This window comes from Macrobrachium nipponense, chromosome 12 (assembly GCF_015104395.2).
Source record: "Macrobrachium nipponense isolate FS-2020 chromosome 12, ASM1510439v2, whole genome shotgun sequence".
Taxonomy (NCBI): Eukaryota; Metazoa; Arthropoda; class Malacostraca; order Decapoda; family Palaemonidae; genus Macrobrachium; species Macrobrachium nipponense.
The window spans coordinates 67180341-67201159 of record NC_087205.1 but is presented as its reverse complement, the minus strand read 5'-3'; the positions used below and the strand labels follow the sequence as shown (position 1 = coordinate 67201159).

General features: G+C 46.4%; 1 protein-coding gene across 8 annotated transcripts in view; it reads right to left on the bottom strand.

Annotated features, from left to right (window-relative positions):
* Positions 1-20819, bottom strand: part of LOC135224572 (acyl-coenzyme A diphosphatase NUDT19-like) — a gene marked incomplete at its 3' end in the record, with an annotated part of 72802 nt that overhangs the window by 28134 nt on the left and 23849 nt on the right. For all 8 annotated transcript variants that reach the window (XM_064263696.1, XM_064263689.1, XM_064263697.1 and 5 more), the window contains 1 exon segment: positions 6622-6709. In XM_064263696.1, coding sequence (XP_064119766.1) covers positions 6622-6709 — 88 coding nt within the window.

The window sequence follows — 20819 nt, the reverse complement described above, 5'->3', positions numbered from 1 at the left end:
CCTCTGTCTCCTGAGGGGAGGAGGGCCGGGCACTTTTAATTATATTATATCTGCCAGGTAAGTATGAACAAACTTAATTGTATAATAACAATAACATTGTTCATGCCCACTTACCTGAAACGATATATATATAGCTGAATCCCACCTTCGGATGGTTGGGAAGAGACAGAATAGGATTTTTTAGGAAACTTAAATTAAGTAGATGATATACATCTTGGTTTCCTCACCTGTTTGCAAAGTAGACTATGTGATTACTGTCACGTAAGGCTGCTTTTGCTTAAAACAGAGTTGCCAGCCAGGTGGGAAACCTGTAGTGCTGGTGCGCTCTGGATGATCTGTCAACGGGTGCGAGTACCTCAACGTGACAAGACCATCGAGGCCATACAAATGAGGGCAACGAAGCAACTGACCACCACCTGACCAACTATTCACAAAAAACCCCTTAAAACTAACTAAGGATGGGAGATCTTCACATAAGACTCACCACAACCTAAAAACACAACAACCTAACCTAATCCTAACTAAGGGGATAGGGAAAGAGCTACTTCCGGACCCCAATACTGTGTCCGCAGAAACGTATGGCCCCAGTGCATTACAATCGTCATAAATCGTTCTCACATCCCTTAGGTAATGTGAGGCGAAGACGGAGTTACTCCTCCAAAAGGTGCAATCAAGGATGTCCTTGATTGACATGTTCTTTTGGAAGGCAAGAGAGGTAGCGACGGCTCGAACTTCGTGCGCTTTTACTCGGAAGAGGCTCAAATCAGTCTTCTGGAAAGATGAATGAGCCTCCCGAATGATGTCCCTTAGAAAGAAAGCAACAGCATTCTTCGATAAAGGTAACCTGGTCTCTTCACAGAGCACCAGAGATTACCTGAGGGACCTCTTACTCTTTCGTTCTATGCACGTAGAACTTGAGAGCCCTGACGGGCACAGGACTCTCTCTGGTTCTTGGCCCACCAGACTTGACATACCCTTGATCTCGAAAGTCTTCGGCCAAGGGTTCGAAGGATTTTCATTCTTCGCCAAGAAAGTTTGGGTTCAACGAGCAGACAGCATTGTCCCCTTTGAATCCCCATTAACTTGCTAAACGCTTGAATTTCACTAACTCTCTTAGCCGTCGCAAGAGAAGTTAGGAAAAGAGCCTTCCTTGTTAGGTTCGAAGAGACGCTGCCTGAAGCGGTCGAAAGGGCTTGACATAAGGAATTTAAGGACTACGTCCAGGTTCCATGATGGAGGTCTCATTTGAGGAACCTTCGAGGTCTCGAAAGACTTTAAAAGGTCATGAATGTCCTTGTTGTCAGACAGGTCGAGGCCTCTGTGCCTAAAAACCGCTGACAACATGCTTTTATATCCCTTGATGGTAGGGACCGCTAATTTCTGCACATTCCTGAGAAAGAGCAGAAAATCAGCTATTTGGTTCACAGAGGTCGAGGAAGAGGAAACTCCTTCCTTTTTACACCATGCCCTGAAGGAAGCCCACTTCGATTGGTAAACAGCTCTTGTGGAAGCACGTCTCGCATGTGCGATTGCTCTCTTCAGCTGCTTTCGAAAAACCTCTCGCTCTGGCCAACTTTTCGATAGTCTGAACGCAGTCAGACCCAGAGCGGAGAGGTTTTGGTGAAACCTTTCGAAGTGAGGCTGTTTGAGTAGATCTTTCCTCCAGGGTAATGTCCTTGGAAAGTCTACAGGAAAGAGACATGACCTCTGTGAACCATTCTCTCGCTGGCCACATCGGAGCGATCAGGGGTTAACCTCGTCCCTTCCGAGGCCGCAAACTTCCTCATGACTTCCCCCAGAATCTTGAATGGTGGGAAGGCGTACAAGTCTAGGCCCGTCCAATTCCAAAGCAAAGCGTCTACCGCGATTGCTTCTGGATCCAGGACGGGGAGCAGTAAAGAGGAAGTCTCTTGGTCCTTGACGTCGCGAATAAGTCGACCAGTGGACGTCCCCACAACGTCCACAGGTCTCGACAAACGTCTTCGTTCTAAGGTCCATTCCGTCGGTAGGACTTGTTCCCGACGACTGAGAAGGTCTGCCCTGACGTTTTGCACTCCTGCAATGAATCTCGTCAGGATAGTCACATTTCTTCTCTTTGCCCACAGCAGAATCTCTCTCGCTAGGGAAAACAACGTTCTGGAGTGTGTTCCTCCCTGGTTTTTTTAAATAAGCGGAGTGCTGTGGTATTGTCCGAGTTTATCTGAACAATCTTGTTCTCCAAACTCCTTTCGAAGAACTGCAGGGACAGAAATACTGCTGCCAGTTCTTTGACATTTATATGCCAGGCTACCTGTTTCCCTCTCCAGGAGCCTGACACTTCCTTCCCTCCTAGTGTTGCTCCCCATCCGTGATGGAAGCGTCTGAAAACAACACTAGGTCGGGGCTCAGAAGACTTAGGGACACGCCCTCCTGAAGCTTCTGAGGGTCCAACCACCATCTTAGATGGTTCTTGATCGGAAGCGATATTCTCAATATGGCATTGAGATCGTCCTTGGCCTTCCACTCGTCCGCAAGGAAAAAATTGGAGAGGCCTGATGTGCAGTCTTCCCAAGGAAACAAACCTTTCTAGCGAGGAAATGGTCCCCCAGCAGACTCATCCATTCCCTCGCCGAGCAAGTCTCTGCCTTAGAAAGGCTGAGATCTTTTCTAAGCCTAGCCGCTGACGTTCCTGGGACGGAAACGCTCGAAAAGCCACTGAATCCATCTGAATCCCCAGATACACGATGGACTGTGTTGGGGTCAGATGCGACTTTTCGAGGTTGACCAAAGTCCCCAGGGACTTCGCTAGGGCCAAAGTGAACTGCAAGTCCTTCAGACACTTCTCTCTCGACGACGCTCTGATCAGCCAGTCGTCGAGGTACAGGGAAACTCTTATTCCCGAAGAGTGTAGCCACCTCGCTACGTTCTTCATTACTACTGTGAACACCATCGGAGCCGTGGTCAGTCCGAAACACATAGCTCTGAACTGCCATACTTTTTTGTCTAAGACAAACCTTAGATACTTTCTTGAAAGAGGGTGGATCGGGATGTGAAAGTACGCGTCCTGCAAGTCTAAGGACACCATCCAGTCGCCCGGTCTCAAGGCTCCCAGAACAGAATGAGGCGTCTCCATCGTGAATTTGGTCTTTCCACGAAAAGATTGAGCCTGCTTACATCTAGAACTGGACGCCAACCTGACGACTGCTTCGGTACTAGGAAGATTCTGTTGTAAAAACTGGAGACCCCAGGTCCGCGACTTGTTTCCACCGCTCTTTTGTCGATCATCTGCTGAAGGAGATCGAACAATACTTCTTCTTTTCTCCCTGATAGGATGGAGAAAGGTCTCTGGGAGTCGTAGAAAGAGGAGGAAGATCTAAAAAGGGGATCTTGTACCCCTGCTCCACGATCTTGAGGGACCAAGAGTCCGTGTCTCTCTCTCCACGCTCCCGCAAAAAACTTCAGTCTGGCTCCGACTGGTGTCTGAAGGACATGCTTCTCACTTGGAAGGCTTTGGCTTAAAGGAAGCTCTTCCTCGTGAAAACCCTCTCCCTCGAGGAGCTGCTCTCGAGGGGGGAGCCCCACGAAAGGGCTTAACTTTCTTCGGCGGTCGAACCGCAGCTTGAAGAGGTTGAAGGTACGGCTGACCGTCTTGTAGACCTGGGCCAAAAGGTCCTGAGTTGCCTTCTCTTGCAAACTGTTCGTCAGGTCCTTTACTAAAGTCTGGGGGAAGAGATGGTTCGAAAGAGGCGAAAACAGCAAATCCGCTTTCTGAGCTGGAGTCACCGAACGAGCTGTGAAGTTGCACAGCAAAGCTCTCTTTTTTAATAAAGCCGTTCCAAAATGAGATACGATCTCCTCCGAACCATCCCTGACGGCTTTGTCCATACATGCTAACACGCTGACAGCTCCCCCAGACTGAGAGATTCTGGGCTTCTCGCTTGCAGATCCAGAACTCCCAAACACCAGTCAAGGAAGTTGAACACTTCCAGCGTCTGAGCAAGACCCTTCAAATGATGGTCAGTCTCCGAAGAGGTCCAGGTTACTTTAGCAGAGGGTAAAAGCGACCACCTCTGGCAAATCCACTAGGCTGGAGAAATCTCCTTGAGCCGAAGAAGGGATACGAACTCCTACTTCATCTTTGGTTCTATACCAAATGCCCCCTTTTCCGCTAAGTCTAGCTGGAGGCAAGGCGAAGGTCGTCTTGCCTTGATCTCTCCTTCGTACCATCCAATCTTGGAGTTTCTTAAAGGCACGTTTCGTGGAGAGAGAAGTTTTTCTTTTCATCTCTACAAACTCCGGGGTTTTTCCAGTTTTAGATGAAGAAAAACTGCGAAGGAGGAGACTTGGGAGCTGCGGGCTAAACTTGTCTTCAAAGAAGAACGCAAGAGTCACACGAGGACTTTATAGTCCGAGATTGACGGGGCCGCAGAAGGTTCCTCTTCAACCGATTCAGCCGAACTACTTAGCTCTCCTTCTTCTCTAAACGGAAGAGGAGACCGTCTGTCCGGAGAGGGCGTCCTAATGTCGGGTCTTGGCTTGATCAAAGACCCCTATCCTTGCTAGAGGCAGCCTTATTTCGGCTGTCTTCTCTATGACGCTTACTACTCGATGAAGGTAGAGCGTCCTGACGAGGACGAGCGTCCTTAGCGCCATCCGCGGCAGTCTCACTTGCCAGAGAAGCGTCCTTACGTTTCTCAAACGAAAGGGAAGACCTTTTCGCTGGAATACGTGCCTGTGCGCGTAAACTAGCGTCTGGGGGTACGACTTCTTGGTCGGAATCCCCAAAAACGTCTTGAAAAGCGCCCTGAACGTCCTGGCGAGCTTCCTGCCAAGCGTCCTGCCGAGCGTCCTGGCGAGCGTCCTGCCGAGCGTCCTGTCTAGCGTCCTGGCGAGCGTCCTGACGAACGTCCTGCCTAGCGTCCTGCCAAGCGTCCTGACGAGCGTCCTGACAAGCGTCCTGACGAGCGTCCTGCCGAACGTCCTGCCGAACGTCCTGCCAAGCGTCCCGCCTAGCATCCTGCCTAGCGTCCTGACGAGCGTCCTGTCGAACGTCGTACAGAGCGTCCTCCTCAAAAGCGTCCTGACGTAACGTCCTTTTAAAGGACGAACGAGATCGGCGAATCGCCGAAGGAGAAGCGATCGGCGAACGAGACGAAGTAGGTGAAGGAGAAGGAGACTGCTTAGTCCTCTTGACAGGCAGTCTAAGGTCCTTCCTCCGCTTAGGCTCGACTGCTGCTGGGCGAGTCCTCTGAGCCATAAGCAAGGATAGCTGGTCCTGAAGGGACAAAAGAATGTTCTTCGTCGGGGAAGAATGAACAGAGGAAGCAGGACTGATCCTGTGAGAAGACGATGGGGACGAGGGGACGCCTCCTTCCTTCTCACAGGTACAGCTACCTGCTTCTCAGGTATACGCGCCTGTGCACGCAACCCAGCGTCCTCATCGGAGGAGATCTATCTTTTCTGAGGCGGAAAAGCGTCATACGCGTCCTCCGACGAAAGTGGCGAAAGAGGACGTGAAGCGTCTCCCGCACGAAACGTCCTTTTCAAAGGACGAGAGCTCTCCGAGCGCTCCACCCCTTGCGCGGGGGGAGGACGCTTCGGAGGACGAAAAGCACTCTTTCAGGACGCGCGCTCGTGCGCGCTCCTTGGCAGCCTGGGACTTTGCTACAAGGCCTGCCGAAGGGACGCCAGATCGGTGGGAAGCCCCCGTAACCCTCTTGCGGCTTTCGACATACCTACTCCCTGGGTCTTGGGAGTCTGATAGAGGTCTAGGCCTAGAGGCATTATGGGGCCGATCTGACGCCCCCTCCACAACACTGGGGGCACGATCACACACTTGCACCGAGCCAGTTTCTAAGGCTTTCACTTTGGTCTCCAGAGTGCGAAGAGACTCCAAAATAGAGAGAGAGCATTCGCTTCTCCCGACACAGAATCAGGAGCCCGAAGGCAACACAGGTTTAGGGGTTGTAAACACTACAGGTGTTAATGTAGGAGAGATGTTAGCCTTACCTTTGGTAGAAACCACTCCTGGAGGAAGACCTCCTGATCCTATCGCGCTCCAATTTAAGGCGATAGGACTCATATACTCTCCAATCATCATCGGTCAATTTCTCACATTCATTGCAACCGATTATCAATCAAACAATTAAGCCCCCTACAACTCATACATACTGTGTGGGGGTCTACCGATGCTTTCGGTAGCCTCACCTTACAATCAGCCCTCACACACACTCTGAAACTCACAGCACTTGATCCAGACATATCTTATCTAGAAAAGTCAATCCAAAATCAAAAACAAAAAAACGGTCCACTATCGCGCATGCCAATTCAACAATCCAATTCAATACCAAAAAAATCAATCAGATACTTAAAAGCGAGTCAAATTCCAAAAAATCCTGAGCAGAGGTCTGTAAACAGTTGTTTACCCGACGGCGACAGAAAAAAAATATGAATAGAAAATGGGAATGGTTCCTGATATCCGCCTCCCAGCGGCGGGAATGGGTATACCACCTGGCCGCCCACTGCGTGTGCCGCGAGTTTTGAAATTTCTGTCGGACGTCAGAAAATACAGCTATATATATATCTGTCAGGTAAGTGGCATGAACAAACTACTATTTATCTCAAGCTACTAGACAAACTCACCTGGAAAAACAAATGCTCCTGGCATAAAAGAACTTTTATTGCTTCGCTTCAAGAACAACAGTTGATAATCTTGTTTTATACTGCTAACCTGTAACCAAAAATAAATTAATAAAAAAAAAAATTGTATATTATAAACAAGTTTCTCAACTGATTCCACCAGTAATAAAAAAAATTATTATTATCCGTAATGTGAACACATTCTGGCACAAGTCTAAAGAGCACCAAACTTACAAAGAACAGAATGACTACAGGAAAAATAGGGATTTCTGCAACAAAACACAAGTTCACTGAAATATCATGAAGAAAGCATAAAACATTTGTTGTATGATATTGTTGTCAATAAAAACTTGATTCCATTATTATAGAAATTACCAATGTACCACATAACCATTATGTAATATTTCTCTACCAGAGACTTATGGTAATTTAAAAAAAAAAATACTTCTAAAATTTTTTTATATGAAACTATTACATACATACTCATGTACATCTGGAACACTTTTAGAATCTCCACTGAAGGAAAAAATCCTCCAGTTCCACTTGCACTCACTGTATCATTGATTGTGTCATTATGAAATAATCTGCCTGTTTCTCTGTTTTTAACGGCTTTTTTCACATTCCTGTCATACAGTTATAAATTTCTCAATCATTAAAAGTATGTATATAGTACATACTGTACATGTATTCCGTCATGAAAAATCTCAAATATTGCACATGTGAAGCATCTTCATTTCTTAATTGTGAATGAGGTTTTCTAAATAGTTCTTGATATCAGTAACAATCTATATGTATTTACAGGTTCTGGGTAACTTTGTTAAAATTTCCTTTGGATCAGTTCAAAGCTGTATCATTCTACTCAGCTTCATTCCATGTACTATACATATTCATGTTGAAGCATTTGTAATTTTGATATATGGTATTGTGTTTTTAGTGCAGTATTCTGCTATATAGTACTATATTTATTTTTTGAATTGAGTATCTATTAATGCTATTACAACAATTATATACTAATACGTAGCTTAATTATGCTGTTTTTGAACTGCCAGTATATATGAACACCTACAAACCAAACATTTGATAATCACTATGCATATGTCATGCATATGTTTTTTTTTTTTATTAGTACCAACAAGTAATAGGGCTTTTACCTTGGAATATACGTCCTTTGGTAAGCACATTGTACAATCCCCTTCCAGGGTTTTGGTAAAAAGGTTGTCATAGCCTAAAAAACCAATCTTTAGAATGGAAGCTCAATGAGGCCATTTTTCTGGATGTAATAAATTTGTATAGTACACTGGTAAATACAATATACGTACATGAATCCTCAAGCCTTTAGAAATAGTGTTCCTTGTTAAGAGAGTATGTTATGATTAAACTTTTCATTATTAATATAACTACAGGATTTGCTGTTATTACTGCTGCATTAACTTGGTTAATCATCATGGTTTTGTTACCCTGATAATACGTAATGAATAAAACCCTCACAGTAAAGGTTGGTATTCCTTAGTAATCATGACCATCATTCCTTAGTAAGGTACAGAGGCAACCACTATACTGGAACAGAATTATTCTCATAAGTTGACATGTGATGCAAAGGATTGGAACATGGAGTTTAGGCCAAAGGCCAAGCACTGGGACCTATGAGGTCATTCAGCACTGAAAGGAACATTGAGAGTAAAGGAGGTTTGAAAGATGTAACAGGAGGAAAACTTCACAGTTGCATTATAAAATAATTTGTTAGGAGAGGGTGGAGAGCAAGATGGAGAAAGATATGCATACACAATAAAAGGAATGAAAGGGGTTGCAGCTAGGGGCTAAAGGGGATGCTGCAAAGAACCTTTAATAATGCCTACAGTGCACCCTATGAGCTGCACTGATGGCAATAATCCCCTACAAGGATGTGAAGCAAAGAGTCCCAATTTCAGTGGCCCTCAACCTCAGTAATATTCTTCTCTCTAATATACTATCTTAGTCTGGGTCTACACAAAAAAAAAACTTCCCGGGCCATGACTTTGCATTGTGCAGTCTTTGCTCATACTAATTCTATTGCTTTCCAGCTCATGCTCTATCTAATAGCAGACTTGCTGCTTTTCTTGTTTAACACAAGTGATACTGATTCTAAAGCTGTCAAAGGCAGTGACTGTGAGACACACCCTCCCATTAGTATCATTTAGTGAAATGATGTCATAAGGATAACAAACCTTACAGAATTTCCCCTTATAAGTACACTCCTCATAACAGACATACTTGTATTCAGTGCACTCACCATATCTGCATAACTAGCAGCAAATAAAGTTATAGTGGTCTTGCTTTTACAGACAAATCCTAGCTTTTTTTAATGTTACTCAACAAGGATTATCAACCAAAGTGTTTCTGTGTTACAATAAAAAGAGTTCAAGATGCACTCTTTTAATTCACTTACTAATCAACCTGACATGACAGAAGTCAAGGTAAGCATGGAATCTCAGAGTATCCTCACACATCCGAACAACCAGTTGCTATCAATATGCATGAGTATAATGCACTGCTTGATGCCGTCTGGTGACACATACACACACAAAACCATGGTAGAAGGAATTGAATTTATAAATTTTGTGGCCATTTGCCACGCGCCGGAGCCAAAGGCCATTCAGCGCATATATATCAACAAGATATATTTACTAAAAAGGTATACATAATTAATCCAAATTATTAAAATAAACTTCATATTAAAATACTCAATTAAATATCATAAAACAAATGGATTTCCTTAAGAAATTTAAAAATCTCTTCTACGGGAGCACCCTCTCCTAAAATATCTGACAAAGGTTTGTTGGTGAAACCAAACCGACGTCTATGATTAAAATAAAGAGGACAGTCAACAAATATATGCCTCACTGTAATGCCAACATTACAATTGGAGCATTGAGGAACCTGCCTCTCTGCTCCACTAGTTAAAAGATACCGGTGAGTTAAAAAAGTATGCCCTATACGCAGGCGCGTTAAAACTATACTAGATCTTCTATCCATCCCAACAGAAGGCCATGATAGAAGGAGAACTTGGCTCAATCTACAAGCTTTCTTTTAACTTCCCATCAATCTAGCACTACTTCCTGCTCAACAGGGGCATACTGTCCAAGTACAAAATGTTTTGGCTGTGTTTTATGCTGATACTACTAGCTGGTCTTCTACTGTTATTCTGCTGTTGATAGAAAGATTTCCTCTTCTCATTTAGTTAGGACAGCTGTACCTCACCAAGACTTAGCTGTAGAACATCCTCCTTTAGATTCACCTACAACTAGCACTCATTCTTCTCAGAAAAGACTACATTTCATATATGTATATACTAATATACTCAGTATTGTTGTCTTAGCATTTCTGCATAGAAAGTGAAACCTTGCTCCGGAGCTGTCCTAAAATCAAGGAATAACACTGGGCCCCAAAGGTAATGTTTTGGGGAGATTACCATGGAGCTCAATGTTCTCCTAGATGTAGAAGATAGACTAAATTAGCTCTGTGAGACAGTGAATAGAGGCATCATTAAGTAGAGATCACCATAACAAGACAAGAACACCAACCGTGACTACAATAAATTTCTCAAAGGAATAGAAAATACCATATATTACATGAATGAGCAAAATGATAATGTACTCTGCAATTAATCATACAAATATAAAATAACAATGACAGTGGCTCAATGCAGCAATCTCAGCAACATACTGTAAATGAATTTCTATGCTATCCATGATCATTTTAATGTAAATACCAACTTCCAATTGGCATAAGGATTAATTCTTCTACAAAAGAACAGGTGAACAAATAGGCTGTTCAAACAAAATGAACACCAGTAAGACACTTAATGGAATGTTCAAGTAACAGACAATTGATACACTTACAAAAAGCCCAAGAAGTAAGTTCAATTAAAAAAGGGAAAAATATTTTACCAAAGATAAGAATTGTCAATATTGAGTGAAAATAGCAAAAGAGAACAAAACCTCAAAGAAAAACCATAACTGGTCACATTTTGGGAAGCAAAGTCAACATGTCCGTACAAACTGGCATTTACACTTTGAATGACCAATAAAAACTTGGGGCCCAGATATGCAGACAGCAACCTGGATTCTTTCTTATGAACCTGCTGAGAAAAGGAAAAAACACACTGAATGTAGCTGCAAAAAGATTGTTTGTATAAAAACATTTTGTTCTAAAAATGATATTGTTAGTATACAATAAAGTTTTGTACATACTTACCTGGCAGATATATACTTAGCTTAGGTCTCTGACGTCACGACAGAAAATTCAAAATCGCGGCACACGCTACAGGTAGGTCAGGTGATCTACCTTACCCGCGCGGGAGGAGGCGGGTGTAAGAACAGTCCCCTTTTCTTGTCAGGTTATTTTCTTCCACCTGTCTCCTGAGGGGAGGCTGGGCGGGCCATCAATCGTATATATCTGCCAGGTAAGTATGTACAAAACTTTATTGTATACTAACAATATCATTTTTGTACATGAACTTCCCTGCCAGATATATACTTAGCTGATTGACACCCTTGGTGGAGGGAAAGAGACACATACTTACTTAGAAAGTGGGGACAACACATGTTAAAGGAATACATAATATAAACCTCTGGTTCTTACCATGATTTAGGCAGAAGACTTGATAGTTACTGTCTATTAGTCTGCGTTGCCTAAAGAGTCTCAGCGAGGGCGTGACCTATGGCTGAAGAACTCTTTGGGTCTACCAATGGGAACTGAGTCCACTTACTTGGCAGAATCCAAGCAGGATCTGGTCAATGGGGATCACCCGCTTACATGCCAGAGCCTATCACTACCAATTGCAAGGAGCCTCAAGCACAACCGATCACCTAACCAAATACTAACATTAGTATACGAAAGAAGGAGCTGCCTCCTGCAACCTCCTTCGTACAACCAAAAAACTCAAACTTAAAACTAAACAGGGAAAAGGATTAAAAAGGATGTGTTTCAGCTCCCTGCCCAGCACTGAATCGCCGATACGTAAGGGCCTAGCCCAAAACACTTATCATACGTAATCGATACGTCCCTTAGGTAGTGATTAGAGAAGACTAAAAGTGGCCTTCATAAGGTTTTGTAATGACAAATTCTTCTTGAAAGCCAAAGACGTCGCGATGGCCCGTACTTCGTGCGCCTTGACTTTCAGAAGGTTAAACTGTTGCTGATTGCAAGAAGTGTGTGCTTCTCTAATAATATTCCTGATAAAGAATGAGAGTGCATTTTTAGATAAGGGCCTACTGGGGTCCCTTACAGAGCCCCAGAGATTGCTCTCATTAGCGGCAAGTCTTTTCTTTCCTCTGAAGATAATATTTCAGGCTTCTCACCGGGCAAAGAGATCTCTCCTCTTCTGTCCAACTAAGGAGGATAAGCTTTTGATTTCGAAGCTCCTGGGCCACGGACGAAGAAGGGTTTTCATTCTTGGCTAGGAAAGCCGGAAGAAAAGAGCACCAAAAAGCGGAGCCTCCTTGGAAACCTACCTCACCTTCTAGAGCCTGCAGCTCGCTGACCCTCTTCGCTGACGCTAACGCACAGAGAAAAAGAGTCTTCATCGAAAGGTCTCTGAACGAAGCAGCAATGGGAGGTTCGAACCTTGAGGACCTCAGGAAAGAGCAGCACGACATCAAGATTCCCAGCTAGGCCCTAAGGAGGAGGTTCTTTTAACCGTTTCAAACGATCTGATTAAAATCATGGAGGTCCTTGTCCTCAGATATGTTTAATCCCCTATGACGAAAAACTGAGGAAAGCATGCTCCTGTATCCCTTTGATGGTGAGACAACCAACCCACATTTTTTCCCTCAGGAAGATAAGGAAATCTGCAATCTGAGTCACAGAGGTACTGGAGGAGGAAACTTTATGAGTCCTGCACCAGCGTCGGAAAAAACATCCACTTCGACTGGTGAACTCTAGATGTGGAAGGTCTACGTGCATTGGCAAATAGCCCTGCAGACTTTGCCGAAAAGCCCTTACTCTGACGAGACTCTTGATAGTCTGAAAATCCATCAGACTGAGAGCGGGGAGTTTTTTGTGAAACCTGTCGAAGTGGGGCTGTTTGAGCATATCGACTCTTAGAGGTAGGGATCTTGGGACATCCACCAGCCATTCCAGTACCTCTGTGAACATTGTGGGCGGGCCAGAACGGAGCTATCAACGTCATCCTTGCTCCCTCTGACGCTGCGAATTTCCTTAACGTTTCCCCTACAATCTTGAAAGGCGGGAACGCGTAAAGATCCAGATTCCTCCAATCCATCAGAAATGCATCTATTGCCAATGCTCTTGGGTCTGCAATAGGGGAGCAGTATAGATCTCCTCGCGATTCCTGGAGGTCGCAAATAGATCGAGATGGGGCCTGCCCCACGTCCTCCACAGCTCCTGGCATACGTCCGCGTGCAGAGTCCACTCTGAGGGAAGGACTTGATTCTTCTGCTTAGCAGATCCGCTCTGACATTTCTTTCTCCCTGTACGAACCTGGTGAGAAGCCTTATGTTCCTTTCCTCTGACCACAGAGGAGCGATCTCGCTGTCTCGTACAGGGAGAAAGAGTGAGTCCCCCCCTGTTTTCCGAATGTAAGCCAGGGCTGAAGTGTTGTCGGAGTTGATCTGAACATATTTCCCTTTTACGAGGGGTTCGAAGGTCTTGAGAGCTAACCAAATCGCTGTTAGCTCCTTCTTGTTGATGTGCCAAGGACACCTGATCCCCCATCCAGGTGCCTGACACTTCTCTCGAACCCGAGAGTAGCTCCCCAACCTTTGTCCGAAGCGTCTGCATACAACACTAGGTTTGGGGTTCCGAACCTGCAAGGAAAAGGAGGGCCTTCCTTGAACAATAGAGGGTCTAGCCACCAACGTAGATCCTCCTTTATCTCTTGCGAAATCTTGAACGCAAAGTCCGACCTTGAGATTTCCGATCCCAGTTCCTCGTCAGGAAGAACTGTAAGGGGTCTGAGGTGCAAACCTTTCCTAGATAAAACGAATTGCTCCGCCGGAGGGGAGAGTGTCCCCAACAGACTCATCCACTCCCTCGCTGTGCATACATCTTTCTCTAGAAAAGCTTGCTACCTTCTCCAAACCTCGGGTTATCCTCTGGAGACGGATACGCCCGAAAAACCAAAACCTGAGAGCCATCATAATCCCCAGATAGATACGCTCTTGACTGGGGATTTAGCTGTGACTTCGAAATTCACTAGCAAACCCAGAGAAGCTGCTAGATCCAACGTCACTCGTAGTCCCTCCAGACATTTCTCCTTGGATTTGCCCTGATAAGCCAATCGTCCAAGTAGGGATCCTCACTCCCTCGAGATGAAGCCACTGGGCAACGTTTCTTCATCAGTCCTGTGAATACTTGGGGGCCGTGGAAAGGCCGAAGCATAGGGCCCTGAAACTGAAAAACGTTCCTCCCCACATGAATCTGAGATATTTGCGAGAAGGATGGATCGGCACATGGAGTAGCGTCCTGAAGGTTTTCCAGCGACACCATCCAGTCCCCGGGACGAAGAGCTGCTAAGACTGATGACGTCGTCTCCATAGCGATTCTTCTCTTCTTCACAAAGACATTCAGGGCGCTCACGTCCAGAACCGGTCTCCATCCTCCTGAGTTCTTGGGAACTAGGAACAGACGGTTGTAGAACCCCGCTGAAAGAGGGTCCTGAACCATCTCTATTGCCTCTTTCTCTAACTCAGCTCTACCGCTAGAGCGAGGGCTTGATTCATTAGTGGGGTCTTTGTATTTGGCCACCAGTGCCCCCTTGAGTGGTGTCAAGGGTGGGTCTCGAAATAAAGGGAATGAGGTATCCCCCCTCTTGATGATTGCAGGGACCCAGGTTTTGTCCGCCCATTTCGTGCCCAGACATCTGCAAAGTTTCGAGTCTGGCACCCACAGTTGTCTGGAGGACACCCGAAACTACTTCTTGGCCCTAATAGACCAGGAGAAGGTCCTTCCTCTTCTAGGTGGTCTCGAACCTCGGAGGAAGAAGAGCGAGACGAAGTCCTCCTCGAAAGGGTTCTTGCCTACTTTGAGCCTCTTTCTTCTTCGTCTTCTGCTGAAACGAAGGTTTCGGAAATTCTAGCCGAGCGAGCTAGCATATCCTGCGTCGCTTTTGCTGATAACGAGCTGGAGATATCATTAATAGTCTTCTTGGGGAAGAAGTTGCGGGAAAGCTGTGAATACAGCAAGGAAGCTCTCTGTGCGTGAGAAACCGCCTTGGTAAGAAAAGAACAGAAACGGCCCTCTTCCTTTACCACTCCTGCACCAAAAAGTGAAGCAATTTCCCCGGAGCCGTCTCTCACTGCCTTGTCATGCAAGACAGAACTGCGTGGAGGTCTTCAGGCGAAAGAGTGTTCTTGCTCTTGAGTCCTCTTAGCCAACACTCCCAGGGTCCAGTCAAGAAAGTTAAAAACTTTCTAGAACTCGGAAAACATTCCCTTCAGAAGGTGATCCCAACTCGCTCATACCCACGTCATCTTCGCAGAATTCAGCGCCGAGCGACGTGCGGAATCGACCACGAAGAGAAGTCCGAGTCTGCAGAAGAGGGAAGAGTTAGACCCAAGGGCTCTCCTGACTCGTACCAGAACCCCATCTTACCCGTCAGCTTGGACGGGGGGAAAAGAAAAAAACTGTCTTGCCCTTCTCTTCTTTTGAAAGCGACCAGTCGTCAAGTTCTTCATAGCCTTCTTCATAGACACTGTAGGCTTCATCTAACGACTGAAGACTTCTTAGCCGTATTTTTTGTCGTTGAAATAAGGACGGAGGAGACGGAGAGACGGGCCCCGCCCGAAAGAGACTCCCCAAAACCAAAATCTTGCAAGAGCGGAGGTTCTGTAAGTTCTCTTATAAGAAGAAACCGAAGCATCCTTGGGCAAATCTTCCTCCGATCAGCAACAAATTTCTTCCGAAGAATGACGTCTAGAAGCTCTACTGCCGGAGGAGAGCTATCCTTGAGAGTGCCTGTTCGGAGAGCGCCTACTAGGCGAGCGCCTACTGGAAGAAAAACCACTGGGAGAAGCGATACACGGGGAGCGCCCCTACCAGGAGAGCGCCTACTTTGAGCGCCTCCCAGGAGAGAGCCTACTAAGAGAGCGCCTAGTTGGAGAGCGCCTACTAGGAGAGCGCCTACTTTGAGAGCGCCTCCCAGGAGAGAGCCTACTTGGTGAGCGCCTGCTAGAGAGCGCCTACTTGGGGAGCGCCTACTAGGAGAGCGCCTACAAGTGGAGGCCCGTCTGTCGGAACAGATTCTAACTCCACAGAAGAGCGTTCTGGATAAGGGAGAGCGCCTATCAGGCTCCTGCGCCTGCTAGCTCTTGGCGCCTGCCATCCTCAATACGCCTGCCAGGCTCTGACGCCTGCCACGGGGAGAGAAACATCCAAAGAAGAATCCCCCGGTAGAAGCGCGGCGCTTACAAGGCTCTGAGCGCCTATCCAATCGGGGAGTTATCTAACGGAGGAGAAAACATCCGTTGCCGCCTACCAGGCTCTTGGCGCCTACTAGGCTCTTGACGCATACTACCTCCGAGCGTCCGTCAAAGGAGAGTGGCCACCAGGCGAAGAAAACTCTTCCTTCGCTCCTGACGAAAACGAGGCTCTTGACGTCTGTCAAGCTCTTGACGCCTAACTGAAGAGGGATCGGAAATCCTGAGGAGAGAGCCTGTCTGGCTCCCTTACGCCTTACATGCTCACAACTCTTGCTGGAAGAGAGGAGAGCCTACTCGGAGAAAGATCCCGAGCTCCAGCTGCACTTCTGACCTCCTACTACAGGCTCAAAAGCTCTTCCTAGCCAAAGGAGATTTAGCCGAAGAACGTTCTTAGACTTCTTCACCGAAGTGAGGCGTCTTCCGACGATGAGAAGTCCCGGCAATAGATTCCGCTAAAGCCGCAATCTGCGCCTGCAGACCCGCCAGGATACGCGCAGGAGATCTAAACTCTCCTACAGGGGACGAAGTCCGAGAGCGAACAGGAGAGAGTAACCGCCGACGAAATCTTGGTTCTCTTGCGTTCCACTTCTGGCTCTTCCGCGAGGATTCGGGGCTGGAAGGTAAGGGCGCAAGGATCCTTCCAGGGCCTCTTGAGAGGGCGAGACGACTCCGATCGCTCCATCTACGCTGAGGAGAAGGCGACGAAGATGACGAGAAGCACAGCGCAATAACTCCTTCTTGGTTCGATCCAAGGCAGCTGGGAACGTGCAACAGGAAACTGCCGAGGGGGAATGCCCTGACCGGTGGGGGTTCCCCTCCCCTAACCTTCCTGCGGCTTTCGACTTTCCTCCTCCACTGGGTCTGGGAGTCTGGAAGAGGTTCTAGGCCTGGAAGCGTTAGTTGAGCCGGTCAGACGCACCCTCCAACTGCACTAGGGGCACTGCACTGATCACGTTGCACTATCATCACTCTTACCTTGTCGAGAGCGAGCGAGGCTCTCCTTACTCCTGATCGAGGCTCTCTAGAAGCAACTTCCGAAAACGAATCTTCGGGTTCAAAGCTGGCGCAGGGGCTGAAACTGGAGAAGGAACTACTTCTACTACAGATTCTCAGCGTCAAACTTACTCACCCTCGATCTACTAGAACTCTTTGAAGAAGCCTTGCGCCATCCTATCCTTCTCTAACTTTCTCACATAAGAAGATAGAGCCTTCCAACCCATCCTCATCCAAATTCTCACACTCTTTGCAAGGGTTAATAAAGAGCATTCATTCCCTCTACAAACGACTCACATACCGAGTGAGGATCTAATGCAGCTTTAGGAAGCCTAACTTTACATTCCTTCTCTGAACAACCCTAAAAAAATAAACTAGTTTTCTAACTTCAGAATCATCCATGATTATAGATATGTAAGAGAAATCCAAAAGAAAATCCAAAAAGAACAGTCCAAAAAGCGTATGCCAAGCCAACAAACAAAGGTACTTCACCAAAATCCAAATCGTCGGCAACGAAAGAAACCGAATTTTAAACTATCGTCAGGACTGACAACAGGTGTTGTCCAGCCGGCGACAGAAAATAATTCTGACAAGAAAAAGCGGGGGACTGGTTCTTACACCCGCCTCCCAGCGCGGTAGGTAGATCACCTGACCTACTGTAGCGTGTGCCGCGAGTTTTTGAATTTTCTGTCGTGACGTCAGAGACCTAGCTAAGTATATATCTGGCAGGGAAGTTCATGTACAAAATGATATTTTAATGATAAATAAGGTTTCACATATACTTACCAAACAATTACACTAGCTGTACGCTTTCTTACCTGGCAGTCGAAAATTCAAATTCTGGTGGCGGTATGCAGCGCTGCCATTGTCTGAGTAGGGTGATACAGATTCCGCCCACTTTCGGGAATACCTGGTACTGCTGAGCTTTAGACTTCATTCGTTGAGCCGCAACGTCCCTATGGTGGGGAGGGGGGAGGAGGGCTCTGATTACGTAATTGTTTGGTAATATATGTGAAACTTATTTTATCATTAAAATATCATTTTCACATAAGTGACTTACCCAAAACAATTACACTAGCTGACTCCACATTACCGGGAAGGTGGGTATATGGACAGCTTTATAAACAAAAAACACTGTCCATGTGCTCACATTATATATTAAGTATGCAGTACCTTATCTTGTGAGAGAGCAGCTACAGGTAGATACTGCCTCTGGTCGGCGCTCTCATCACATGTAGGGGAGACGTGGCAGTAAAGGCCAGGGTCATCCCTACTAATGGGTGGGATTTTTGCAATCATGGAAGTTCACCGATGATTGACAAAAACCAATAAATAGTTTGCCCTTGCCCTGGGCAAAAAGACAGATAACACTACACACCACCATCACCTACACTAAAAAACCATATGATAACCTTAACCAGATATAAGAAACTGGTGGGTACTTCAGGTACATGTACCTCCAGGCTTCCCATAAACGCAAAACCCCTCAAAACTCAAGGCCGAGGAGACAGTAGAGGGTAAAACACCGGGTCCCCCTATGCTTCCGCTCCCACACCATTTCCACTACTGACACCTGTGAAGAACTTATACAAGGTGATAAAAAGTCTTCAGTTTTCTGGATTGGACAATTACAGCGTTAGCCAGAAAATTGAGATTGCCAGTCTCTGGGATGAGGATTTTTCTGCGGACTGGCTCAATCTGTTGTCCTGTGCGGACAGGGCAGCGAGACACGGTTCGTGGAATTGGCTGCCCTTATTCACTATGGGAGTACTCAAGAAGAGAACGGTGGTGCTCCTTCACATCTCTAGGAGTAACCACGAACAACATCGGCTTTGTTTTGTTCCCCCCCTAGGTAAACTTCACCTGTTTCCAGAAGAAACCATCAAGAATGTACTGTCGACCTCGAGAACAAGTCCACCAATGATCTCAACAGTGAGAAGACCTACGGAACCTCGGCAACAGGAGCCAAAGCTTCTTCACTTTCCAAAAGCCACCTTCGAGGAGGTAAGTCGAAGGTGGCAGCAGAGACCAAAGACTAACCTACGAACCACTTCCAAGTCTACCAAGAGACCTCTCTTTAAGACAGATAAATGATCGAAAGGTCCTTCACCCACCCGTGGAGGCAAAACTCCACAGCTACTGGGAGGAATTGGGGTCGAAGAGGAGCAGAACAGCGGGTCATACAGGTGCTTCAAGAGGGATATGTGATCCCTTTCACCGTATCCACCTGTCCAATACACCTGTGTTTTGTCAGCATACTCTACGGAATCATAAGAGCTTTGGCTTTTAGCCAAAGACGTTAGAAGAAAGAGCTCATCAGCCACGAGGTCATAAGAGGCGGTAACAGACACGAACTCCCCAGGGTTTTACAACCGGCTCTTTGTAGTCCCCAAGGTATCAGGGGGATGGAGACCTGTTTTGGACGTAAGCGCTTTGAACATCCTCATCCGGAAGAAGAAATCCCGAATGGAAACCAGTCGATCAGTAATGTCAGCCACCCAACCAGGCGACTGGATGGTATCTCTCGACCTGAAGGATGCATACTTCCATGCCCCCCATTCATCAGAACTCCATTAAGTTCCTGAGATTCGTCTTCAAGAGGAGTCTTCCAGTCCAGAGACCTCATGTATTTACTCGGATTCTTGCTCCTCTGGGAAAATGGCTGCACTTGATGAGGATCAACAGCCTTTTACTTAGACGAATGGCTCCTGAGAGCTGGATCCAGTCGTCCGTGTGTGAAGGACTTGGAGAAGACGCTTACTTTGACACAACAATTGGGTATCTTAATAACCACTGAGAAGTCCCAATTGATTCCTACTCAGAGGATTCTCTATTAAGGATGATTCTCTCTAGCTTTTCGGGTTTTTCTCTCCCTGAAGAAGATAGAATCCTGCCTGTCGCCAGTCCAACAGTTTCTGGTTCGCCCATCCTGCTCAGCTCTTGAATGGATGAGCCTAGTCAGGACCCTGGCTTCACTGGAGAGTTTGTTAAGTCAGGACGCCTACACATGAGGCCGCTTCAGTTCTTCTTGAAAACAAATTGGTCCCGGAAGACAGTCGGACTCACTAGTTTTTCCCCTGATGGAAGAGATAACAGTGGATCTTCGTTGGTGGCTTTCAAGGGAAAGATTACAAGAAGGAATCTCCCTAGTCGTGTTGAACCCCGACCTGCAGTTCTTCTCAGATGCCTCAGCCAGCGGATGGGGAGCCCTCCTAGGAGCCAAGAGAGTATCAGGTCTGTGGACAGAATGAGAAAGACCTTGCACATCAATGGGAAGGAATTGAAGGCCATCATTTTAGGGGTACAAGCATTCGACCTTTAGTCACCAGAGGAAACATAGCAGACTGCTCGGCCAACACCACAACATAGTCGTATGTGCGGAAGCAGGGAGGGACCCACTCGTTCTCTCTCAGCAAGACAGCCAAAGATCTCCTCACTTGGACGAACGAGAAGAGGGTTACCCTTCTTCCAAGATTGCATAAGGGAGAACGAACGTGATTGCAGACGAACTGGGTCGGGTAAATCAGGTGTTACCAACAGAAAAGACTCTGAACAAGAGTGTGTGTCAGGACCTCTGGAAGCTTTGGAGAAGATCATCAGTAGACCTGTTCGCCACATCGAGGGACAATCGCCTTCCCCTTCCTGTTCTCTTATTCCAGAACCACTAGCGTGGAGAACAGATGCGATGCTGCTAGATTGGGCAGGACTGGATGACTGCGCTTTTTCTCCCTTCGGAATGATAAGAGAGATCTTAAACAAGCTTCAATCGCACCAGAATGTGACAATGAC